The sequence below is a fragment of the Triplophysa dalaica genome, chromosome 13 (genome assembly GCF_015846415.1).
Source record: "Triplophysa dalaica isolate WHDGS20190420 chromosome 13, ASM1584641v1, whole genome shotgun sequence".
Taxonomy (NCBI): domain Eukaryota; kingdom Metazoa; phylum Chordata; class Actinopteri; order Cypriniformes; family Nemacheilidae; genus Triplophysa; species Triplophysa dalaica.
This window is the reverse complement of record NC_079554.1, coordinates 4,593,249-4,620,323: the sequence shown is the minus strand read 5'-3', so window position 1 is coordinate 4,620,323 and position 27,075 is coordinate 4,593,249. Positions and strand designations below refer to the sequence as shown.

General features: G+C 35.3%; 1 protein-coding gene across 1 annotated transcript; it reads left to right on the top strand.

The window, feature by feature from the left end:
- The first annotated feature begins 956 nt into the window (after positions 1-956).
- On the top strand, positions 957-26,794 carry ufl1 (UFM1-specific ligase 1). Its single transcript, XM_056764845.1, has 19 exons — positions 957-1,337; positions 3,057-3,202; positions 3,392-3,420; positions 3,496-3,593; positions 3,709-3,823; positions 7,732-7,862; positions 9,375-9,433; positions 9,516-9,662; positions 12,748-12,923; positions 13,010-13,186; positions 19,285-19,396; positions 19,654-19,776; positions 19,901-20,021; positions 23,570-23,736; positions 23,831-23,958; positions 24,119-24,199; positions 24,468-24,553; positions 24,866-25,046; positions 26,418-26,794. The coding sequence occupies exons 1-19, from the start codon at positions 1,261-1,263 to the stop codon at positions 26,622-26,624; spliced, it is 2,361 nt and encodes a 786-aa protein (XP_056620823.1). The 5' UTR covers positions 957-1,260; the 3' UTR covers positions 26,625-26,794.
- The last annotated feature ends 281 nt before the right edge of the window (positions 26,795-27,075 follow it).

Sequence of the window (27,075 nt, the reverse complement as noted above, 5' to 3'; positions counted from 1 at the left end):
TTCCGTAACCTGAAATATGTTGCCTCAGTAGTGCACATGAATAGTACACTTGTGTTGGTAAGAGGCTTTTTAGCATGCTGTTTATATGAAGGAATTTTTCTATTGTTTGTAAAAGTTATTCAGTAAAACACGTGAATGATTTTCACTGATGTTTGTAAAAGATTACAATAATACACATAAAAAGTGTTTATAAGAATTACTCCAGCAGAACATAGGAATTCATTTAACTAAGATTGATCGGTATGTTTGTTTCACTTGTGTTTGTCAGAGTCATTTAAATTAAGAGTCATTTTAATTATGGCCTAAACAGACTCCCATAGATTTTGTCTCCATATAAATGAAGAACATGCAGTCATGATTAATAAGAACTTCATGTGTCCTCTAAAGGCTTCCCGAATGTGATTCATAGAATGCACACACATTACTTAAACCTCAATGAAGGCGATTTCTTAACAAAAATTATAAAATTTACAGCTTTCACCATTTCTAAAGTTATAGTAAAACAAATAGTGATATCTATTCAGCCATGTGGTAGTAACACTTCAAAATTTAATCACTCCAAACATATGGAAAAGATACAAACAATAGTTTGGTTGGTTCACTTGGTGAGCATATCCCAGTTGTAGTATTGCCACAGCTTTTATTGACCAAATGTTGAATGGGACAAACTGGTCCAAATTATAAAAAGTTTTAAAGATTAAATGTTTGCATGTGTTAAATCATTTAAGGAAAACAAGTTTATAACAAGTTAGCCTATTTAAACAACATGAGGTTTTTGCTGTAATTCAATAAACTGGACATAAATTATACATTTAGAGCTGCTTATTATACCGACAAATTGGAGTGGTCTGTACATTTTATCGCGGCTAGATGGCGGTAATGCAGTCTTTAGGTATGTGAGCCACCAATAAACAAAGAAGAAATTGTCCCTTTTCGTTGGTTGTTGATAGAAGGGATACAGCTACGGCCGGAGGTGGTGCAAAATCTCGCCATCTAATTACAATAAATTACATAAATTTACGCCTACATCTACCCCAACCCTAAACCTAACCTTACAATAATAAAAAAAATATAATCAACTGTTTTCAGCTTGACAAATATTATGTGGTATTGAAGTGCGCATGCCTAGTGGAGGTGGCTGTATCCTGCTGACGTGTTTTTTCTTTCAGTGTGACTGCTGTTTGAATGTGTGGTCATTTTAAACAATTGTCAAGTTCTTCTGTAGTTCGAGTGCACAGGTTTTGTTGAATACAAATAGTCATGGAAGCCGACTGGGAGGAAATCAGACGTCTAGCTGCGGACTTTCAAAGGGCTCAGTTTGTAGATACTGTTCAAAGGTAAAGAAAACCTCACTATTATTATTATTGTTGTTATTATTAGGAGTTATAGTCTATAATCGTAGTGGTAGAAGTACTGAACGTGTTGTTATAAAGCCTACAGTTAAAAAATCGAAGAAATAAAAATGAATGATGATGGCAATTCCTTTTTTACTAGGGTGTTTGTCAGTTTTAGTCTATTCTGCGAGTGACATTTGTTTTCCGGCTTCATTAGGTCCATATAACCAGATGCGGACTCTCAATCCTGCTGTTTACGTTATATGTGTCATCTGGCTGTTCTGCGTGTCATGAGTGATTGAGCTGCTGCACAGTTTAAAATAACGTTAGTACAGTCGTGGCCAAATGTATTGGCAGAAATATAAATTTTGTGTTTTGTAAATTTAGCTACTTCTGTATTTGTAGATTATTTAGCCAAATGTTTCTATGGTATTCTGGATCTTAAGTTTTAAAGACGATATTGGCAAAAACACAATATATGCAAAGTGTCAATGTTTACAAAGTTAGTCGGGCCTTGTTTTTCATAACCTCTGCAATTCGCTCTGGCATGGTGGATATGAGATTCTTAAAATGCATCTGATCACTCTGCAAAACAATCTATAAAGTGAATGAACACCACAACAGTTTAAGCAGAAACTTTCCAAAACACAGCATTTATGTCACTGCCAATACTTTTAGCCACGACTGTACATGGCTACTGTATAAGTACACAAACATGAATTTGGAGATGAACTTCATCTCCAAAGTTTCTCTGAGAGTTAAGTGCATTTCACTAGCTGTTTCCCAGATAATATACTATGCACTTAAACCAGGGGTCGGGAACCTTCTTTAACAAATCTTTTTCCCAGTTTTGGTTAATTTTGCGTCACCTACTGCTCTTGACGCTTGGTCACACTGCACTAGGACACAGCAGAGAACTTTTTAACCTTACAAATAAGTATGGGGCCAGAAATGTTTTATTTGTATTTGAAAAAAATATGTTCAATTTATTTAAATTCCTTTAAAGGCATGGTGTCTCAGGATGCAGATTTCTTAAAGCACACTATTCTTTTTAGTCTCTCCACTTATTTGAAATGTTAATGCGGGCCAGGTAAAGACAATTCGCGGGCCGCCAGCTGAATAGCCCTGAATTAGGGTATTTTATAGCGTAACGATATGTAATTTTCTAAGAAAAATTAAAAATTTTAACCACAAATACACGGCTTGCACCTTACCGTGTTGTGCATTCACGATTTCCCGAAATACGTTATCACGTTGGAAAGGTCACGCGTCTGACATAAGTGGATGTACCGACCCATTGTTTACGAGTGGTGAAAGGGAAGACCGTTCAGTTGCGAAACATATTATGTTTTTGAGCCTGATTATTGTTTAAAATAAGCCACCTGCAGACAGAACAGACAGACAGTGGACAAAATTTTGGTTGGGGCGATTGAGGACAGTTGGGGCTCAGAACCCTACTCTACCTGCAAAGTGGGGAATGGCAGAAAAAGTTTGAGAAACACTGCTTTAAAGTGTCAAGTTGGTATAACCAGCCTTTAATTTTGTTAATATAATGCAAAAAGATCATATCCATCCTTTTAGGATCTTTGAATTATAGAACTTTAGGAGTTTGTGTAAGCTGTTAAAAGAAGGTATTTGACTTAAAATTATATCATCTGTCTGACTCCTGTACAATTGCCATTGACATTGTCATTAAACTGATCAATTTCATGTTAAACACAGGTTGTCTGAAAGAAACTGCATTGAAATAGTGGCCAAGATGGTGGAGGATAAGAAGCTAGATGTGCTTCACACTTTGGATGGGAAAGAGTATATGACTCCTGGGCAGATAAGCAGAGAAATGCGTGATGAGCTCTACATGCATGGAGGTCTGTGATCACACCACTTACAGTTCATGACATGCAGTGACCTCTTCAAACATAAAAAAATGTGACCAATTCAGTTACCTTGATATTTTTCCAAATAAGTGTATAATCAACTGTGGCTTTTGTTTTAAAACTTTTCATAAGCATCATCTAACAATAAATAAAACAAACATTATTGCTTTATCTTTTAAGGAAGGATTAATCTTGTGGATCTTCAAAAGGTTGGTTTGATCTGTCACTTAACACATAACATTTTGTTTTTAGTTATACTTGAATATCTTTTTATTATTTCACAGATTATCAGTGTTGATTTGGTCCATGTGGAGAGCAGAGCAAGTGAAATGACTAAATCAGACAAGAACACACAGCTGATTCTTGGCCAACTGATTGATAAGTGAGTCTTTTTTAGTTTATACATTGTTGCCATGCTTTTTAAAATCATATAATGTTCCTTAAGCCTTTAAAAAATGAACACAGACGTGTTGTACTTCTGCTCTTCCCCAATAAAGTAAATACTTGGATTGCCTTGCTGAGGAGGTGAATGATAAACTACAGGCGACTGGACAGTTAAACATCGCAGAGCTCTGCAAAACATATGATCTACCTGGAGAATTTCTTACCGAAGTGAGTAAAGTCTTTATCGAATATTCATTTTCAGTCTTGTGATTACAGTAGGTGAGGATTAATTGCGGAGTAATCCCAGACAGGGTGGAATTTCTTACGCATTTACAGGGAGAAAATCATTTAAGAGCTGACCACTTTTTCTTTTTCTACATTACAGAGAAATGCTAAACCATTAAAATATAAACTTAAGTGCTTAAACAAGCATTTAAATACATTATTAAGGAAAACACAAACTATAACATTAGTTGCGTCCATGACGATAAATGAAACTGCTAACAAAATAACATCAACATACACGCCTTTTGGTATAAGAACCTGGGGCCTCATTTATCAACAGTGTATAGAAAAGGTTCTATATTTGTCCTATAAATGAAATTAAAATCGTACAAAAAAACTGTATTTATTATGGCTGTGCATTTAGCATGTTTATTATAATTAACACGTTACAGAAAATTAACGTGATTGAAATTGTTACTGTAGACCCTGACTGAAATCTTTAAGTGCATGCCTTAAATCAGCCTGCAATGCAATTAGGGATGCCAAAATACTCAATATAATATTGAACCTTTCGGTACGACCTCCACGGTTCAATATTTAAGTATTTCTGTGTGCTTTATTACTCTGTGAACTGGCTCTGTCCGTGTTTGTCTGTATGCTGCTGAGATAGATAAACCCACAAATAATATCTAATAGCGAGTGGTGGTCAGTTGATAAAGCGAGACTGCCTCCAATACGAGTAGAAATGTGCTGTTCAATTAAATTTATTTATATATCGCTTTTCACAATGTGCATTGTTCCAAGCAGTTTTACAGGAGCAAATTAGAAAAACCGAAAACACAGAATGGTAAAAAAACAGCACAGTGCATGGTGTTTATAGAACAAGCAAGATCATTCTAATAAATAATATCTAATAACTATCTAGTAACTTTATTCTTCTGTTGTCGGACATCGACCGCAAAACAAGACCAGACTGCTGTCATGTGATGTAAATTTAGCATTAAATACCAAGTATTGTAACTTTAGCATTAATTTGACGAGTAGTCCATCTTTGCTCTTGGTTGGGGATGGAATTGTATGAGCTGGGATGGTCAGATGGTCGCCTTTCTCTTGAGTGGTGATGGAATTGTCTGAGACGGAGCTGGAATGGTCAGTCAGTCCGCTGGCTCTCGAAAAGAGGATGGCACGGGATTAGGTGTAGCTGGCGTAATCTCTAGTTGGGGATGGGCATATGATGTTCATCTGGACCTGGCAGAATCTCTCCCTACCTAGGAATGGGCATCCCAAGGCAGGGGCAGAAAGAGAATGATTAGTTTAGCCATGTTCATTAACTATGCATTAAGTGAAAATTTGGCACAAAAGATGTGTCTTTAATCTAGATTGAAATTCGGTGAGTGTGTCTGACCCTCGAATAGTATCGGGAATGCTATTTTAGAGTTTAGATGCTACGTATGAGAAAGCTCTACCCCCTTTGGTGGACAGCTATTTAGCATTGCATTTCTTACGATTTATTGCAATGGCAGTGGCGCACCTGTGACCTTTCCCATTGAACGTACATTTACTTCGATTACAGCAATCGCATGTTTTGCATTATGCATTTAAATACTCTGATGCACAAAACCTCTTCAAGAAACTTATTTTACTGGCATGTTGATGAACAGTAAACAAAACTGCAGTGAGCTGCCAGTGTAAATCTTTTCATTGATTCAATACCCCAGGAATTTGTACAAATAGATTTTTTGCGTTAAGATAATAAAATAAGTCAAGTAAAATTGAGAGAATTTCAGTAAGTTTTTACTGTTCCTGTCTCATACGCATTAAAACAATGAAAAACACTTGATTGTGACAAAGCCGTCAGAACCGAATGGAAAACAGGGGGCAAAAAGGTTAAAAAAGGTTAGTATTGAACCGTGGGTGATCTCTATTGTTGCATCCCTAAATGCAATTATTATTATTTTCACATATAACCGTATTACTGACAAATACTTTGATATTAAATAGACTTAACTCACAGAAATAACATTGTGCAGTATAATTTTCATTTCAGAGGGATATGACATATGCAGACTTTTTTTTTAATTCTGTGCTAAATGTTTTGGAAATCTCTGCAGAATTCTGTGGAACAGTTTTAAATGCGTTTACATTTGTACAGAAATGTAAATGTATTAAAATAGTCTTAAAATCCCACTATCTATGCGTTTAACTTCAGATGACAGTGGTTTGGTTCTGCTCATCATTTAAAAAGAGGCTGACCCTGCAAATAAGGTTTAAGTGCTAAGTAAAGAGACCATTTAAACTCTGAATACACCAGACCAAATTAGTATTATGAATTAATTTGAAACAACAAAAAATGTCCATGTCATTTTGTATGAAAAAATATATTATTGTTCGTTTCGTTTTAAACGTCTCAAATTTTTTAATCGTTCGTCATCAGGCTCAAAAAAATTCATCACAGCAAACTGTAGTTATGCGCTCACGTTGTGTCTGTAAACTTGTCAATGATGAGCTGAGTTGTGTCCGACGCAACGACAGTAAGATACATCAGTCACCCACCCACACACAGCGTGGACTCTCCAGACTCTCCCCTTCTCACACACATAGGCCTACACTGTTTGCAAATTAGGGCTGTAAAGCAATTAAAAATGATTAATCTAATTAAGTACATAATGTGCCAATACATTTATCGAATTAATCGCACATCACATTTGGGCCCAAAATGTAATTTAAAGCCTTTATAAGACAATATAGAAAGTAGCTTCAGATGTTCAGAAGCTAAAATGGCCAGAATTTTGTTTCTTAGAAGCTATTTATTATTTGTATGTAATTATGGACCAAAACAGTTAGTTACCAACATTGGTAAGAAATTTCTTCCTTTTCCCCAAAGAAATAGTAATTTGGGTTTGAAACAACATGAGGGTAGGTAAATGTAAATATGTCAAATTTTCTTTTTTGAGCAAATTATCCACAATTTATTGCTTATTATTATATATTTTTTCATTTAAGTGGGATATGATATTATAAAGAGTATGCTCATTACAGTACAAGAACACATTAATAGATGACAGCTTCTGTCTTGGTAAAACCATATGCTTATTTGCAGGTGAACTCTGCTCACGTTAATACATATACAAACAGTTGATAACAGTGACTGTGTTTAAAAAAACACAGTTTTGTAGCATTTTATTCACGTGTCGTCCGCCGTACGGTGAACTGAATGTGCTGTTTCTCCCTGCCGCTCACTGCACAGAGAAGATGCTCCCTGCAACGGTAAAGTGAGAATTAAAGCAAAGGTTTATTCAAAAAGATGCTAGGTTTGTCACTGGACAACGCTGGAGAAAAGGCACTTATTGTTCGCTTGGCTATTTTTGACTGAGCTTTGACATGACGACAGCGAGAAACATCATTAACGCGTGACCCACATAGTTGACTATTACTTCGAGACTCTCTCACACACATTTTTTCTGTGATGTTGGTCAGGTTTTAATCATAAAATTATATTTCAAAATGTATGGTATTCAAATGCAAAAAAATAACACTCCTGACACTTTCACTTCTGTTTCTTCTCACCTGTCCTCCCATATTTATTCAATTTCATTTGAATGAATAATGTAATTACAGTGATGAATTAGTTTAAGAATTTATTCGTTTTTTAGTATTTTTGTTTATGGAAAATATCACATTGCTGCGTGCACATTTTCAGATTGATTAATCTTTTTTTTGTCATATGAAGAAGCGACCTGTGACCTTTCAGCTCAACGTATGTAACTGTTTGTATGTAAAGATGCTACTTGTGATCTGCTAGGACCATCCTAACAAGAGCATCTAAAAAATCTGTTCTGCAGATAAACTGAAGATCATTTTGATAGATTTTTCTATAATCTTTTCTAACATTCAGTTTTTTTCTACACTAGGAGCTGAATATAAGGCTGGGCAGAATTATCCAAGGGCAAATTGATCAGTACAACAGAGGAGTGATCTTTACCAAAGCTTTCCTCTCCAGACACCAAGCTCGCATATGCGGGCTGTTCAGTGCCATCACAAGGTCAGCAACCCTAGATCATATTACCCATTGTGCATTTGAACAGTTTATGAAAAACTACATTCTAAGACCACAGTAAAACGAAAAAAATGTTATCATGCCTGAATAATTTGATTGATGATAAATAAATTGCAGTTAAATAAATACAATTATTTTAAAGCGTGAACAAATGGGTGTAACAATATATCAAGTTTTACATGTTGCAATACAAAAAAGTTAAGAAACGTAACATTGAGCTATGGCGATTGTTTTTAAATTGACATCTTTTTGATCCTGTCATTTATTTTGATAGTTTCATCACGTCTCATTTTCCTTCCTTAAAATAGCTTAAATTGTAAAAACTGTAGATATCAGCCTCATTAAGTATACGCAGATACATGAATATGCAAATTAGCCCCGTCCCCACTCAGTTGCACTTTGCAGTTCCAGGTGCTACTGAAAGTGAAGCTGAGACACAGCAGTGTATGAGGGTGAATAATGAGAGTTTTCATTTTTGGGCTAACATTATATGTTTGTGCATAAATTATAAAACAACTATACTCTTTTATCTGATGTATTATACTTCACTGAATTTCTGCTGAATTTAATTTCTGCTAAATTAAATTTCGGCTGTGCTGTAGAATAGGTTTACTACTCCATAAATATTTACTACTCCATAAAAACGGAATTAACACAACATCCGTTTGTTTTGTCATCCTTTGTCAAGCGTTATTCATGTTAAGGCTTTTGAACCACTTTAGAGTGGCTTTGACCGGTTCAGTGTAAATAGACAGCTTCTAGCTTTGTGAGTGACGCGGCAAAACGCAACGCAACAGCAGTCCAGTCGGGTATATACAGTCAATCTGTCAGACAGCACACCAGTATTAAGTTCTCTTTTGTGCTTGAATGAACAAAACCACACAAGATAATGCCAAAAAGCCTCTTTTGTCTAAAATTTCGTAAGCATAGACTTTAACGTGTTAAATAAAATCTTAAATGAATGCAAAGAGTTGTGAAAATCAAAGAAACTCCGGATCTACGTAGAGAGACAGTTCTTAAAGGGGCCACATCCTTAAACCCGCTGCTGTGACTCCTGTAATTAATGTTAATCAAAGAACAAAAGAAAAGAGGAATTCAATGCGTTTTGTAGCTTTAATGAGAATTCTTCTCTATTTAATTTAGAATTTATCATTAAAAACTATATTTGTAAGTGTTTGAGAACTTTATACAATTTCTGTATATTTCCTACCTGTAAGACATGATAGCTCTCAATTATACTGTTGAACGGGCTATAATTATGTTAAAATAAAATAAAAAGTGTACATTTAATTGAGACGAAAGTATATTTAAAAAAATGAATGTTATGTGTGATTAATCCTGATTTATCACAGAAAAATGTGTGATTAATCAGCTAGATCTTTTTAATTGATTGACAACACTGGTAAATATATGATTCATGTTTAAAGCATGGTACAGAACTATGCAGTTATTCTGTTAAAATCAACCAGTCTGGGAATTTACCATTTCTGTTTCTAGGCCTACGCAGATCAGCGGTTTGATAAATATGTATGGTTTCCAGGAGAATTTGTTGTACTGTAAGTATTTTGAATTGTTGTTAAATAATAATTGATAAAGTAATTCTGTGTATAGATGGCTTGTGTGTGTTTTGTTTAACAGCTGTGCTGGAGGAACTGGTTAACAGTGGTCGTTTGAAGGGCTCAGTGGCAGGAGGAAGGCAGGATAAAGCCATTTACATTCCTGACATCTACTCCAAAACCCAGAGCACTTGGGTTGAGTCCTTTCTCAAACAAAATGGGTATTTAGGTAAGTTCCGTTTTAATGCTCTCCGTATAGTAGGAACTGTATAGTAGTAACTTCTTTAAGAATTATTCAGGGCTGTAAACTTTTGACTTCGCTTGACTTCTCGTGAGATTTTTCAGCCCCCGTAGGGAGGATGGGGTGGGTTTTTTGCTGGATGGCGTAGAAGTGCTATAGAAGTGTATTTTGATTGTTAAAACATTTGATAACATAGTCTCATTACTTTCATTCATTTTAGATTAACTGTCCCTTTACATTTGGAGTACAGACAAAATGTAAGAAAATGAAAGAATAAAGAAATGGACAAATAAACAAAAAAAATTGTTAAAGTGTCACAAAACACTAAACGACATTTGTTTAGATGTTAACAGAGTTGCTTGTGCTCCACATTATAGAAAAGAATGTTAGCAACTCTAAGTTATTACAGTAGAGAAAACTAGTTCATGTTGTGACGCACAGAAACAGGCAGATTGTAACAATAATGTGGTACAATGACCTGAGGACTTTTCCATCTCTTCAAATGCGGTAACTGTCATATTTTAACTAGAACAATTATACTTGCATTTTGTTAAAAATAAAGACTCGTATTACATTAAGTGGTTTCTGTAATTGCGCTGTGGCTTGAAAGTATGATTCGTGTCACGACTAATATATTTTAAGATATGGAATAGGATTGCTTTCTCTCGTGCCCTGCCCACTTCCCCACTCGTCTTCTCGCAGCGTTCTCGCCCATTTAAGTTTCAAAACGACAGTCAGGAAGACTGTAGCTGAAAATGGAGGGTCATCACCATTTAATAACAAATAAATCATATTGGATTATGCATTGATCATATAGTTTCTGAAAAACACTGATTCATATCTTTAAGACTTAAAATATCATAGTATGCACATCACTGTGCCTGTATTTGGGTGCTTTGGTTGCAAAATTTATATATCGAAACATGTCAGATCGTGACGGTAATGCGTTATCTCGAAGAAGTTGTGATTACTGATTTATATATTTGAATGTGCTAAGTGTATTTTTTCCATGCGTAAAAGAATTGTTGAACCTGTTTTTTGGACCGTTGCTGTCCAGAGTGTAAACTTGGCCTTACAAATAATTATATAACATCACTGTTATTACATCCCTGTCTACACTCCTTAAGTTATAATAATTGAAACAAAAGTTTAAATATATGACAACTGTGGAATGGGCAAGAATTTCTGTTTTCATTGTGTAATTTAATGTTATTACACTTTTACAAGATTTTTTATTACGAGTATAATCTACTAAATAGATTTAATCGAAGCTTTCCTGTAGCTCAGTGGTAAGCGCATTGCGTTAACAATGCAAGGTCGTGGGTTCGCTCCTAGGGGATTGCATATACCTATGTATAAATGTTAATGTAAGTACGGTCCTTCCAACCTGTACGCATTTTTCGTAGCGGGTGCGCATTTTGACCTGAAAATATGCTGATGCGATTTCTAACACTACGCAAAAACCTGGTGACGCTCCAGTGCACATGTAGTAGTCAAATAAATAATGGCAAAGGCAAGCAGGGATGAAATTGGTAAAGCCTATCCCTAAAAGGAAACTGCAAATGTCTGACTAGCACATGTTCATGAGCAATCATGTCTACACTACTTTTAATTCAGCAATTTGAAAATTGTTAATACAAACGATTAGACTGAAAAGTAAGTAAATGTAACTGAGTTACTGTACTTGTTACTTCAGTAGTAATCTGATTACGCAACATGTGATACTTCTAATGCATCGCCTCAACACTGCTGACAACATCAAATTAAATTATATTTTTTATTGGGCAATTAGTTATATTACAGTGAGAGTTGAAGCAAAACTGTGGCTGAACAAGTCTGAACGCAAAATACAATGCGATGACGTTGCACATTATGTAAATTAGCATGTTACATCATCCAGTGCCATAGTCTTGCAAAATCGTGTGGAAAACACTGGTATAATGGTATTGTCTTAGTTTTGGTTAGATTATGACCAGTGTTTATTTTAAAAAAAGCTCTGTCGGATGAAGCTTTAGTGATGTCCTGCTCAGAAAGGCAAAGTCATCAAGCTATGAGCAAATCAGTCAAGAGCAACTGCAACTGCAAATAGAGGTGATGGCTTATGAAAAAAAACGTCATCTCAAAAACTCGTCGCCTTAGAATTATATTGTTCTCTCTGTGTTCTGAGTAGTTTTGAGATATTGAGCTTCAAATGTTTTTCCTATTATATAGCAAAAATTATATGGGAAACAATTCTCAAGCAACAAACAATTTACTGAAACATGAAATTAGTATTCTAATAATGTGATGATGTGTATAAAAAAAGTTACATTTACATGCTTTTCTGACATTTATTTCATATTTTAGGACGCATAACTTTTTGTTCAAGTTAAGCATAAAAGGCAAGAATAATGTTTATCTATAGTGCAGATGTTGATTTTAGTTAGGTAGGTAAATGATGGGTAATTCAACACATTATTGCAGGAACCATTAAGTTTCTGTTGGTTAAAACAGAAAGCAGCTACTGTAATCTGATATAGAGATGGGTATGGCTGAAATAACATTATAAGGTTAATTGTTACAATTGACTTTTTGGCCTTAAGTGCTTAAAAATATATATAATTGAAGGGCTTTGTAAAATGTAATGCATAAATCACAGTTTATGAGACTGTATGTAAAAATGATAAAAATGGAATTAATAAATTGATTTGGAGTGCTGGTTCGGTTTTGTTGGAGATTTGGCTTAAAGTTACGAAAGATAACTAGACTGGACATACTAAACAACTTGACTAGACTCTAAATTAGACAAGAGCAAAGATAAACTCAACTGAGCAAATGGCTTGACCCAGCTAGAAAAGAAAAGAGAAGCAAGAGGAATAAATAGGAGAGAGAGGGAAAATAAATAATTACAGGTTAACTAATTGAACAACAAGGGGGCGGGGTAACAACACATGACATGTGAGCACATGGCCAGCTGTCAAAACAACAGCCTTGTGCTCACCATAAAGCAGTTACACAAACACAGAAACAAAACAAGGACAGACTAGAAAAGACACCTGACCTTTCTCAGTCCATTTGTTTTTTTTCTCTGCAGAGTTTGAGGCACTGACACGTCTAGGGATTTCTGATCCGGTTGGTTACATAAAGAAGAATTTTAAGTCTAACAGGCTGCTATTTCTCAAATCAGCATGTGTTGGCAAAACGATTGTAGATCAGATAGAGGCCTCAGTTGAAGAGGCCATCAACTCAGCCACCTGGGTAGACATACAGGTAAATTGATGAATTATTTTAATGTAAAATGTTATGTTTTTGCTTAAAAATGCTCCCAAGTTTGCTAAGCTAATTTAATTTTTTAGCCAATGCTTCCAAGCAGTCTGCTGGAGGAGGATGTAGTAATTCTTTTAAATGAGGTGTTGAGGACCATGAACATGCAATCCAGTGCAAGGATTCTCTCCACTTTCGTAATCAGTGAGAAGTTTATCAGTGGATGCCTTGCTTTATTTGATGACATCATGCAGCAGAAAGCACAGAAGGTATGAAAGGTTTTCCTACAACTTACATGGCTCTGTTAAACTGTACATCCACTGTAAACATTTAATTTACTCTCAGCATACAGTGAGGTACAGAAGCGGAATAAGGCATGGGCCAAATAGGCGGGGCTGGGAAGGTTACTTTTATGTACTTCACAACAGATTACAAAAGACATGCTTTAAAAGGAACCTGTTACGTATTGCATTAGATTACACAAGGTTTGAAACTTAATCGAAATACTTTAGAATACTTTGGAATAACAATAACTACGTACACCTGGGATCACCAAACAGAGATTTGGTTTTCCGATGCATCTTATCTTTACAGTTAACATACATTTGACAGTTTTCCCTAATTGGACATTATAGTCCACAATTGTGAGTGAGTGTATGTCTCAAAATTCTAATAAGAAACAACTGTGAGAAATAGTCAGAACTATGAGGCAAAAAGTTGCATTTACCTAAAATACTACTTATACGAGAAATATGAAACAGTCGTTGATCATTCAGACAATCGATTCAGGGGTGTTCAGTCAGTTTGGCTCGGAATATATGAAACTTCTATTCTGTGAAATAGCTTATTTAGGACTGCACTAAATAAAATTAACATGCAATTTCTATCAACCCAGATCCCCTCTTACTTGATAAAATTATTAAAATTTGTATATTTGGCACAGTGTATGAAGTTAAGATCAGAACAGTTAAGTATGCTTTGCGGATCACCGATTGTTGTTTACATTAATTCCCTGTTGCAGTTTATGGTATGGTGCGTTGATCAATATAGTTACTTCATATTATTGATTCTTCAATATATTTGTATGTATGACAGGGAAACAGAACACACACGTTTCGGCTAATGTCTTCTTTCCAAAATTTGATTATATAAAACAATTCATTTTTCACAACAAATACTCACACCTCCCGCTTCCGACCTGTGTGTGTGGAGTTTGCATGTTCTCCCCGTGCCTCGGGGGTTTCCTCCGGGTACTCCGGTTTCCTCCCCTGGTCCAAAGACATGCATGGTAGGTTGATTGGCATCTCTTGAAAAAATTGTCCGTAGGGTGTGAGTGCGTGAGTGAATGAGTGAGTGTGTGTGCCCTGCGATGGGTTGGCACTCCATCCAGGGTGTATCCTGCCTTGATGCCCGATGACTCCTGAGATAGGCACAGGCTCCCCGTGACCCAAGGTAGTTCGGATAAGCGGTAGAAAATGGAATGGAATGGAATACTCACACCATCTGAAAATTGATGGTGATCATCTTTCCATGTTACATCCTCCATTATTTTTTATACGTGACACTCATGCTTTATTTCTAAAAAAAAAGTGCTGTTTATTTACTCAACCTTATGTTATATCCGATATGTTTATCTTCTCTCTCGTCATTTCAAACCTGTACAACTTTTTCTTCTACAGAACACAAAGGAATATCGGTAACTGAACAATGGCAATACCTATTCACTTTTATTTATGCATGCCAAACCAAAGCGAGTTACAGTTTTTATACAATCGCTATGACAATTTTTCCAATTGTTTTAACAATTTTCCTAAAACCTTAACACAGTTAGCACATCATGTCTGTGTAAGCTTTACAATTAACACATTTCTTGTTGCTTTGACACAAAATGCATATTGCAAACACACATTTAAAAGGCTTTTTTCACACAAGCACAACCAAGGCCAAAAACAAAGTATTTTTCCTGCCAAATTTACAAATGCTTTCACACTGTATGTCAAAACAAATAACATCACCTTCTAAACATTCTATACATTCTATAAACGTAAAGGTTAAAGTCAAAGTTAACAGCTGTTTATATTGTGAATTGAAACACAGATAAAGTATATATCACCTGTATTTTATTCCATTGCTAATGAGAAACAGCAAATCGAAATTATGCAAATATATAAATCACAGCCGTTGTCTATATTTACACCTTCAGTCATAAACACGTAAAGTGAGGGACAGAACATCACCGTAAGATGAAACTTTTGAGAGGGACCTCCTTCCTAAACTACATACAGTATCCATGTATCATTTTTTTATGTATAAAGAAACATTTAGATTGTATTAGATAAATAGTAAATGTGATATTACAGTATAAAGACAACATATTGTTTCCAAATTTTACAAATAGTTGGCTTCACTTGTTGAAGGTATATAACCCCGAAGAGTTTTCTTCAAATGCGTTTGTATTGTAATAACTTTCACTTTATGTGTGGGGAAAAAAATCACTAGAAATATACAAATATAAACGATTCTGTAAACAGCAAAAAACACTTACATAACCTTCTGAAGGTCCCCGGACCCCAGTTTGAAAACCTCTGTTATAAGCCACAGCCCATAGTGTAGATAGGCTGGTGATTGAATACAGTCAAATCTCATGGGACACAGTGGCATCCATTGTCTGGATTTTTTTAGATACCAACAGGTAGGATATTGTACAAGGGAAGACATGACACATATAAAATAATTAAGTTTCTGTTATTCCATCTTATGTTAGTGTTTTTATGACATTGTGATATGATTGGCTAAATGTTCCTGTAAGTAGAGAACACGTGTTGGTGTTTTGGTGGACGCAGTGTATTGTGTTTGTGTATGTTTGAGTGTCGAGTTTAGTTTATGTGTGATTTTGAAAATGAAAATGAAAAATTTTACCAAATCTGTGTTTAAGGCGTGTTGCTTTGTTAAAAGTTAATTAAAATTGTTAGTAAGATTGAAAAAATTGCTATAGTAATTGTAAAAAAATGAAATGGGTATCGCCCTTGTCTGGTTACCAACATACTTCTTTGGTGAATAACTTCTTCTATGTTCTGCAGAAGAAAATGTCTTACAGGTTTCAAATGACATGTGGGTGACTGATTTAATTCATTTCAGTTTTATTTATATAGCGCTTTTCACATTGTTGCAAAGCAGCTTTTCAGGTAGAAAGTCAAAAATAAACAAAAATGTAAATAACAAGGATCCATATTTGCTCTTGATTGTTGACGGAGATTGCCTTGGCTGGAGCTGGGATGATGAGTTAACAGGATCTTGCTGGAATATGGCCCACATAAAGTCCACAAGTTCTCGCATGAGGATGGAATGTGCTGGTGCTGGTGTAATGTGTTCTGGATGGGTATCTCGATGGTCAGTCAGTCTGCATGCTCTCACGGGAGGATGACACTAGGTGGTTCTACTTTAGGATGGGTATTCCAAGATAGGGGAGGAGGGCGGACACAGAACGATTTGCGTAGCTGCTGTTCATTTACTTATGAACAAGAGATAATACTGGTATGCATCATATTTATGCTTCACTTAAAAGATGCGTTTTTGATCTCTATTTAAAATTGGGACTGTCTGACCCTCGAATAGTATCAGTTAGGCTATTCCAGAGTTTAGGTGCTGCTTATGAGAATGCTGTACCCCCTTTGGTGGATTTAGTTATTCTAGATACCATCAGAAGTCCGGAGTTTTGTGATCGTAGACAGCTTGATGGCTTGTAGCGTGATGTAGCTGGTTTAGCTAAGGGGAAGCCAGTGTAGGGATGATAAAATTGGTGTTATGTAATCATATATTGATGATGCACGACAACCAATAAGTAGTGCAATACAATAATTACGTTTTGAAGTCATAAATGCATGAAATATTTTTTCTGCATCAGACATAGAATATTCCTCAGTTTGGCACAGTTTCTAAGACGGAAGGAGGCTATTTTTGTGGCTTTGGAGATGTCGTTTTAAAAGACAGATTGGTGTCCAAGATCTTTAACTATATTTGCTAGGGGTGGGAATCGTTTGGTTCCTCACAATTGATTCAGAATCGAATCTTGATTTACTATTTAGCATACAGAAAACGTCATTACGTCTCATTTGTCAGACTAGTGTTGGCACTTTCGCTTCTAGTCTTTTAACTGTCACATATTGTATTTGAATTCAACTGAGTGCCAATAAAGCCATTCTTATTGACATTTTCTTTTGTCAGACATTAAAACAAGTCTATAATACTAAATAAACGCGATATCATTTGTCCCATATAGTAAGCGGCAGTCACTTTCACGAATTGACACATCCTCTGACAAAGTCATCATACATATTAGAGAGGTGATTTTGGCAATATTACTGTATTTGTCTCGTGCAGCCCGTGTGAGCTATAAATTGATTTTTTTTAATTTGGGAACTGATTTGAATCGCTAGCAGACTAAATTACGATTCATATTGTTTTTTTCCTCCCAACAGTGCATCCTTCTACTTGCAAGTTGTAATGTGTAATATTTTGCTTGGCGGTATTTGGTCTGATAAGTAATATCTCTATAATATGTCTTATCTGAATTTGGCAGAAGAAAATTACTAGTCATCAAATGGTTTATGTCCTGAACGCATGTAACAGTTATAACCAAAATAACATAATTATGAATGGCTGGAACTGAACCCGGGTCACATGTTGTAACGTCTTATGTATTTTATCACCTTTAACCTAAGAACCTTGAAACCAAATGACTCGGGCACAAAAAAAGACATTCATTTATATTGTCTATTATAATTTTTACTTATTAGTTCGGCGCCAGACAGCAATTAAGTCTGTCAAAATAAACTACTCGGATAGCGTACACACATCACCGGTTACATACATTGATAAACAATCAAACAACAAATCAAACACAACAATAATGTATTTTATCCAATAGAAAAGAAAACATACTCTTTTGGTTCAGTCCAACTTGGATGACAATAAAGGGACATTGTTTGACACCACTGCATTTCATTTTTAACATTGTTCTTAGCACACAGTCTCTAAAAGATTGCCAACACAAACACTTGTTAATAATTAGGTCGTGATTATCATAGGGATTGGATTTAATTATCAGATTGTGCATAGAGCAGGTCTTGTCAGATAGCAGGTCTGTTCCGATACTGCTGGGTTGCAGTCCATCAGGACGGAAAAGCTTAGGACGCTTCCAGAAAAGATCCCAATTATTCACAAAGAGCAGTTTCTGTTCCTTACACCATGACAATAATCATTCATTAAACGCGAATAGTCTACTGAACCTTTCGTGTCCTTGTCGGTGCATGGGAAGCGTTCCTGATACAATGATTCTCGCCGAGGGAGATATACGGCGGACTTTCTTGACCAGACTCCTGAAATCCCTCTTCAGAATCTTCGACTGCCGCAACCTGATGTCGTTCAAAGGGGTGCCATGCTTTCAAAAAGTTTGGGAACTACTGTATAATGTAGATAGTAGTGAAATGTAAAGAAAATCTGAAATATATTGAATTTCTTGGTATTATTATTGATTCAGGCCCAAGGAACCTTGTTTGGTTGCACATATAAAACATGAACCGGTTTATTTTTTGCTTTATCAAATGAACTTTTCATAAATTATCAAAAAAGAAGACTCTGGTGACAAAATGATGGATAATTTGAAAAAGATCTGCTGCAAGTATGGCTTTAGATTACTGTCAGGTCCATAGATATAAATAACCAGATGGCACATTAGCAGCTGTTTCCATGGGCCGCTATACCTAATTGGAATGGTCCGATATGGCCTGTGTTGCCAAGTCTGCAGTTTTCTTTTGGAATTGGATTACTTTTAAACTGTTGCTTCAAGTTGTTTTTCTGCTGGTAAGGAATGGATGTATTTTGTTGTTTAGCTGAAAATCCTTAGAAGAGTTTATTTTTGAATGTTTAGTTCTGTTATTTGGACTAGGGACATTAGGCTTGTGATGAAGGATTTTGTTTCACAAGTCTGCGCAGGTCTGGCAACACTCAAGAGCAAAATGACCGCATTTACAACTAAAGTTACACGCTTGTATGATATTGAAAACTTATGTACTCTTGTGTAACATTATATTTTCTAAACTATAACATGACAACTAAAGAGTATCCCATTATTTGGGAATTCAAATCCCTGTGGTTTTCACAGCCATGGCTGCATTATTTTATTGCTTAAAGATGAGTTTTATGTGATAAAATTATTGAATGCAGTAGGACTTTAATGTCTGTGTGTGTACTGGGTTACATCTTTTTTTGAACTGTAGATTCAGCAATGAAACTAAATGTGTTTTTGTATCTTTTATGTATATTTTTGTATGTGTCTATGTGTTTATCTTTTCTGCTATGTTTGTAGGAAGTGAAAAATAACCCTTTGTTTCTGATGGAGGAGGATTTCAAACAGACATGTGCATTACTGGAGACTTTGAAGAAAGATAAAAAAGACGATCGGCGGAAGAAAGCTTCAGGTGAAGAGATTCAAATATGTCTCTTTAATTGATCAGTAGCTTTATATTTGGTATTTTAGCTTGATGCAATGTTGTGACTTAATTCTCATACTGTTTAATTAATTCATAATCTTACTTTTTAGTTTTATTTTAGTTTTCTTTAGTGTAGTTTTTACATGGCACTCAATTGCTTTGACATAAAGCAGACTGTAATTAAGCTTCTATAATAGTTTGTGTAAGAAGCCTGTTGTTGAATTCGTGTGCTATCTATCCCTCAGAGGGCAGTGGAAGTGTGAAAGGAGGTGGAGGAGGTAATGCCAGAGAGATTAGAATCCGAAAAACAAAAAAGAAGGGCAGGAGAGACGAAGATAGTGATGAGGAGACAGCACATTCCTCTCAAGGTATGGACGGAGATAAATACATTTCCGTGGTTTCTAGAAACAGACACGAATCTACAATACTGATTCAAAATTTTGTGTAATGAAATTTGATGCTGTATGGTTCCATGTTGTTTTTGAATATCAGGGCGAAATAAGCCAGCAGATGTGCCCTTCCTGTCATTGGAAGAGATCATAGAAGTGCTGGAGGAGAAGGTGTGTGACAGCTCGGAGGAGCTGCTTCAGGAACTTGCAGAGCAGTTAATCAGGTTCAAAACATTCATTCACCGTCAAGCAAATTCACAACAAAGCTTTGTTAAAATTCAAAGTGAACTGCCTTTCTTTGTTCTTCTTACATAAGCTTGGTCCTCCTAAACATCATTAAAACCATATGGCCCGGTTTCACAGACAGGGCTTAGTTTACAGTATGCCAATACTTACCCTTAGTTTAATAAGAATATTTACTTTTATAACAATGCCCAAGTGAAAAACATTACAGGTGTGCATCTTGAGACAAAACAATGGCGCTGACATATTTTAAGATGTTTTAAGGCTCAAACATTCATTTTAAAAGTTATATCAGAGTTTGTGTAAGGCTTTTCCTAATGTATTATGGCTCCTGTATGAACTTTCGCTTATTGCTCCTAAACTCTTTGTAAGTCGCTTTGGATAAAAGCGTCTGCTAAATGTCTAAATGTAAATATAAATGTTTTCGCTTGTTTGTCATTTTCACAGAAATCCATTAAATCTGTTTTTTACGTATTATTTAAATTTTCATATTCTAATGATAATTATACATTTATAGCTTTAGATTTATAAAAGGCAAGAGCATACATGTTAGATTGTGCATTCATTTATTTGGTCTCCTTCCTGCGTCACACTGTTTTTAGCTGGAATGCTTGTGGGCGTTTCACACTGGATTTGGGCCAGGCGGCAGTTGCAAGTGTCCTTATTATTTTTAGTGAGAGACATGCAGCAAAATGCTGGCCGTTTCGTTGGCAGCTCGGAGGCAGTGCACGGTTTGGTTTGCTAGTTTCCACTTGTTAAGCGTGATGTCACTCACCACCATATATGGAAGGTAATTTACTGTATCCAGGTCCAAATGCTAAATAATAATGCTATAGGCAAACACAAAAAAATGCTAATATACGCTCATAGAGCTATAAAACTATTGGAAAACCAAGATGGTAACCTTTATCTATATAACGAAATCCCACATGACCAGTCAGCGATTTATTTTTCAGAATTTATTCAAATATTGATGTTGGAGATTCCGTGAGCCTGGTGAGTGTAGTTTATACTTTGAGTTAATACATGTTTCACTTAAATATGCAGCATGAGTAGACAGTGCTCATAAACGGCTGTTTAAGATGTAACCCCGCTTGAAATTAATAGATTCTTGGACCTGGAAACGGTATTCCTCACATCACCACTTAACAACCAAATAGTCTCTCAACCTTAAAGGAACAGTTCACCCAAAATTAAATTAAATAAAAATTGGTCTTCATTTACTCACCCTTAAATTGTTCCAAATCTGTATACATTTCTTTGTTTGTGACCAACGCAGAAAAATGTTCATATCACTGTATACTGTGTCAGTACAGTACATTTGGAAACATTTATGTGATGCATGCTTACATACCGAAAGTTTGGCAAAGATACAGCATTAAAACCACGTTTCTAGGACTTACGGTTCAAAAGTTATGAGCTATCAAGTAATGTGTGAAACTTTGAATTGGTGGTGGGGCTATAGAGTTTGAATTAGAGCATTCTTTACTATAGCAACAGACTCACTGAGCATTTCCTTTTCCCATCATCAAGTTGGCACTGGACCTTGGCAGTTTTGTCGTGAATAAAATTGACTAGAATAAACTGTATTTAGTTCTGCCAATATTTTTGAAAACGACTAGACAACTGATCTAAAATAGGATTTACCTCAGCTGTTTAACAGCGATCTTAAGTGTCAAATGAAGCAAGGCGTGGATTACTGTCGATTACCATCAATAACTATTGTAATTGACAGTAGCTAACTGTTTAATGTTTTATCATAGAAATGTCATCGGCCATTCACATGTTGCGTCTAAAAACACGTGCAAAACGCTGACTGTGACGCTTTTTTTTCCCTCTTTCCAGAGCGTTTGGGACTTTGCCCCTTTCGACTTCCTTTTAAACAAATTCTTATTACCGAATTCTGTTTTTATTTTTATTTCAAGTTGACCTAGTTTTAATGAAAAAGTGGGTAACACTTTTTCTTATTTAATGTGTTACTAAGAAGGAATAAATGCAGATCTAATAGGTAATTCCTCTTTAACACTGACATCTCCTATATTAACTACTAAGGAAGATGTGTTAACAAAATTATAAAATGCTACTCCGTGCTGATTAGTTAAGTAACAGTTAACTAATCAATAGCTTTGGAATTCACTCATTCCTCCTTAAGAACTAATATTAGTTATCTACTTATTCAGATTCTACATAAATAACTATAACTACTAATAAACAGTCATATACACAATTGACCATCACAATAATCAAGCAGTGCACATTTCTTCTTATTTACTATTGCTAGTACTACTATTATGGAAATGCACTACTATTGCCACTATTACTACTACTATTATAGACATGCAATATGTATTTCATGAAAAACTTTTACTCCAAAAGACAACATATTTTGCTTTCTATTCAATAATCAGAATTCAACTAGAATTGCCTTGTCATAATTAGCCACTTACCTCAAATAGGTGTATGATCTTCAATTACAGTATGTGTGTCTGTTTTCCATAGTATATATCACGTTACTATTGAGACTTACCCTGTATGTACAGTAAGGCAATGACTGGTGGAAGTGAAAATACAAGGAACCCATTATTAATGCATGAAGTATTACTAAATAATTCTGAGAGAATTACTTTGAACCCTACCCTAGTTCCCTAAATTTCCACTTTAAAATACTGTTCCAGGTTCTAACTAATTCTCTCAGAATTATGTAGTAATTCTCTTTACATTAATAATGGGTTCCTTTGCATTTTCCATGAAATACATATTGCATTTCTATAATAGTAGTAGTAATAGTGGCAACAGTAGTCCATTTCCATAAAAGTAGTACTAGCAATTGTAAATAAGTAGAAATGTCCACTGCTTGATTATTCTGATGGTCAAATGTGTATATGACTGTTTATTAGTATATTAGGACTGTTACATAGACATTTATGTAGAATCTGAATTAGTAGATAACTAATAGTAGTTCCTAAGGAGTAATGGGTGAATTTGAAAGCTATTGTTTAATTAACTTTAACTTAACAAAATTATAAAATGCTATTCCATACTGATTACTTAACACATCTTCCTTAGTAGTTAATACAGCAGATATCAGTATTAATAAGGAATTACCAATAAGTTCTGCAGTAATTCCTCCTTAGTTACACATTAAGTAAAAAACAGTATTCTACAGTGTTACCAAAAAGGTTTAAAATAAAATATTAATAAATGTCTGCAACTTTTGTTGGAAATTCTGTTATCACTCTCTTACCTTTATGTCATTCCAAACCCAATTGCTCCTTTATGAAAGACATATTGTATTTCAGTCTGGTAGTATTTAAGTAAAAATATCACTTGATCATATGTTTACTTTCTATACTGATAAACATGAAAAGACAGATATGGTTTTAGTTGTTATTTAATTTGCACACAAATTCAGTTTTTGGACCGCAGTATTTCTACAACCCTGCGTACGGCCCTGCTGCTGAGAATTAATGTACAACATTAATTACAAAAGTGAAGTGTGGAATCTTATGGTGAACGTTATTCTCTCTAGGCCATTGACAAAGACATACCAGGATGTCATGCATTCAGCTTTGAAGTCTTCTAGCTCGACTGGAACGGGTGGGAGTCAGAAGAAAAACATAAAGGAACTTCAAGAAGAGGTCACTAACTTATACAACAACATTCGGCTGTTTGAGAAAGGAACTAAACTCTTCTCAGGTTTGTTCATCTGAGCAAGCTTTTAATTTCATAACATGACAGCAAATTTTAGACAGTATTTTATTCTTTTACTCTTATTTTATGTACACCCTAGATGAGGTACAGACTAATATTGCCAGGCACGCTTTGAAGACTGTGTGTACAGATGTGACCAATATTCTGCTGAGTTTTGTGGCTGCTGAACACATGCCCTCAGACACCCCAACTGCCATCACCAGTGAGGTCTGACTGTTATTATCTAATTTGTGCATGTTTAAGTCACAGTGGTTTGTGTGTTTGTTCGTGTGTAGTGTCTGTTTTAACTGTGAACTAGAAATAACCGTGTCAGTTAACTTTTTTCTTGTTTACGTACGTATGTGTAAACATATCTTCTGTTTTACAGGTGAGGGTTAAGATACTGGCAAAGATCTCAGATGAGGTCAAAGGTCCTCTGATGAAGTTACATAACAGTCTCAATGGAAAGGTGCATTCAATTATAGTACATTTCAGACATATCCAGGCCCACATGGAATCTGTGCGGTCCTCTGAATTTATGTATCTCTGCAGATTTCTGCTCAACTTAGATGCCTGTGATTTTCTATTTATCGTTTAAAATATTCGCCAGTTTGTAATTTGTTAATGCTTTTTTTGTATTGCTCTTCGCTTCGCCTCTTACGAGGCTCATTATCAATTACGGTAACTAAGAGCAGAAATAATGTTATAACCATTCCCTCTATTTGTGTCTTTTGCAGAGCTTTGAAGACTTTTTGTCATCGTTAGAGACGAGTGTAGAAAACTGTGGACTCCTCTTAAAGAAAGGAGATAAGAAAAGAGAGCGGTAAAGCCACTTCCATTATCATGTTGAACTATCTTTTATTTCACAGCTTTGTCTGTTTATACATGTTAATCTTTTTTAACTGCTTACGAAACATCTAGACTGTTTTACAGTAAACTAAATGCAAATCAGCAGTAATCGAATAGTTTTTACTTTTCGTATATGTTTTTAAAATGCAATAGGCACAGCATAAATAACAAAACCCAATACCTACATACCCCTTTATTCCTTATAAAGGAAGAAAAGTGATTGTGAGGCGATTTTAGGCATATTCATGAAGTGTATGCTTATTTTATGTGGTATATATCTGTGCAGGCAGGCTCTCTTTGTGCACCGTCAGGCTTTGTTGGAGCAGCTAAGAGAAGCAGAAGACCCAGCACTTGTGCTGCATCTGACCAGCATCTTGCTCTTCCAGAACACCACACACTGCATGCTGCATGCACCTGGACGCTGTGTGCCCCATATCATAGGTTTTCTGGAAAGCAAGATACCCAAGGTATCTGTGAGCCACGAAACCATAAAACTGTTGGAGTCTTTTGGGTTATAAATGTGTCATCTGGTGGTATGTGCCCCATAAATGAATTGCAGGTCCGTCGCGACAACATGGAAAACCAAATCTCAATATAAATTGAGCCGTGTTACGTAAATGCCTGATATGCAGTTTATGCATATAAATATTTTCACATCTGCTCAGGTTTATTTGTGATCACAGGGCTTTATAAAAAAGAGTATTCATTAGGACTTCACATTCGGTTGCATAAATCTTGCTTTGTGGCGGAGTGAAGCAGTTTCCATGGTAATACTGGTGGAATATTTTGTTTAATATAATATGTTTTTGAAGTGACAACATAAACAAACATTACTGCGCATGTTCGCGTTCATGAACTGCCCTTAACTTCCGGTACACATCCGCAAATAATAGAGTGCCTGAAGATTATTTCTGATAGCAAGCAAAGGAAACTGAGAAGAACTGTTATTGGGCCAAACTTGCCTCTCCAATACTTTGACATCTAGAAGTTGAACTTGGTATCTCAGTCTAAAATCAATGTCCCATATGGTTTCTTTAAATGCGACCAAACTACAGGACCCATTCAACAAATTGTTTATTTAATACATTATACATTAAAAAAAATGTATTATGTTAACGTTAATTAAATAGAATATAAATCCTTATGTTATAAGGGCTAGCAAAACACAGACCGGAAGTTGACATCTGATGAAACTGTCTATGAGATGCAATGTATACAAATGGAAATTTGAGAAAAATATTGCTAACACATAAAAAATCTCCTGGTTCTTCTGCCAAAAGTTTCACTCATAATCGTTCATCAACCCCAACAAAAAGGTGGATATTTCCTTGTTGATGTCAAAGACTGTCTGTCCAATTTATCTTGTGCTACAAGTCTATCTCACTTAAAGGGATACAGGGATCAAATAGGGCTGCGGTGGTATACGTTTCTTTAATTGCTTGCTTTGTTAGTAATCTGTAACTTAAAATAAACCCAAAGAGTGATCTGAAAGGAAAAACATTTAGCCCCCAAATCACGCACAAACACACTTTATATTCTGTATGATTTGATTGACTAAACACTGGTAAATCACAAAGTACTCCATTTAAATTGTGATTCATTGTTTAAAATTTTGTTTAAAAAGTGCTAAAGTGCTCTAGTAGTAGTTGTACTACGTTTAATTTTAATGATGTGTTCATTCACTACTGTGTAATGTAAAATCTGATTACCAGATAAAAACGGGTAGATAAAGGGAGATTTTTCTGTTAGAAAAACCTTGCCATAATGATCTTTTCCTCCACTAAGAAGAAACAAGTATCCTTACTGTACAAACCTGTGTGTTTTGCCTTGTTTCCTAGGACCACTACAAACTGTTGTCTGAGTACCAGAGTCTTGTGGTTAAGCAGCTGATTGGACATGATCATGGCAAGAAGAGTGATCTGAAAGAAAATTCCACTTCTGTGCCTAATAATGAAATGGAGACCCTTGAGAGAGAGCTTCATGTTCTCACCAAGGACATTAAAGATCTTGTCCTTACTCCGAGAAAACCATCTGTAACAGAGTAACACAGTTTATTAAAGTAAACATATATAACCACAGACATTAAAAAATGTCTTGTCATGTGAGTTGTAATTTTATTTGTTAAATAAAAAGGTGAATCAAAACATCATTCTACCCAGTCTCATTTCTCAATGAAACAAAGGAGAGAGTGTTATTTACATTAACGCATTTGGCAGACACTTTTCTTTAAAGTGTAGTGGTTTTAGCTGCATGTTAAAATAAGGATGAGTTTAACTCACCAAATATGATCAAGATCAAGATCACATCCATAAAATGAATTATTTAAAAGGTCATTTCAGTCAAGGAATTAGTTTAGCTCAAAGGAAAATACATATAATAATCCTCATTAGCCATACAACTTTGACTAGAATCGTATATTTTACATTTCATCAATGAGCGTCTTGAGGTCTCAACCTCATATGGGAATTCCTTCAGTACTACAAAAAAGCTTCTATG

Excerpts from the sequence above, each read along its gene's own strand:
- ufl1 (XM_056764845.1), top strand. The coding sequence starts at position 1,261 with ATGGAAGCCGACTGGGAGGAAATCAGACGTCTAGCTGCGGACTTTCAA. Across the intron at positions 19,777-19,900 it reads GACAGCACATTCCTCTCAAG|GGCGAAATAAGCCAGCAGAT; the intron begins GTATGGACGGAG and ends TTTGAATATCAG. Across the intron at positions 24,200-24,467 it reads ATAACAGTCTCAATGGAAAG|AGCTTTGAAGACTTTTTGTC; the intron begins GTGCATTCAATT and ends TGTCTTTTGCAG.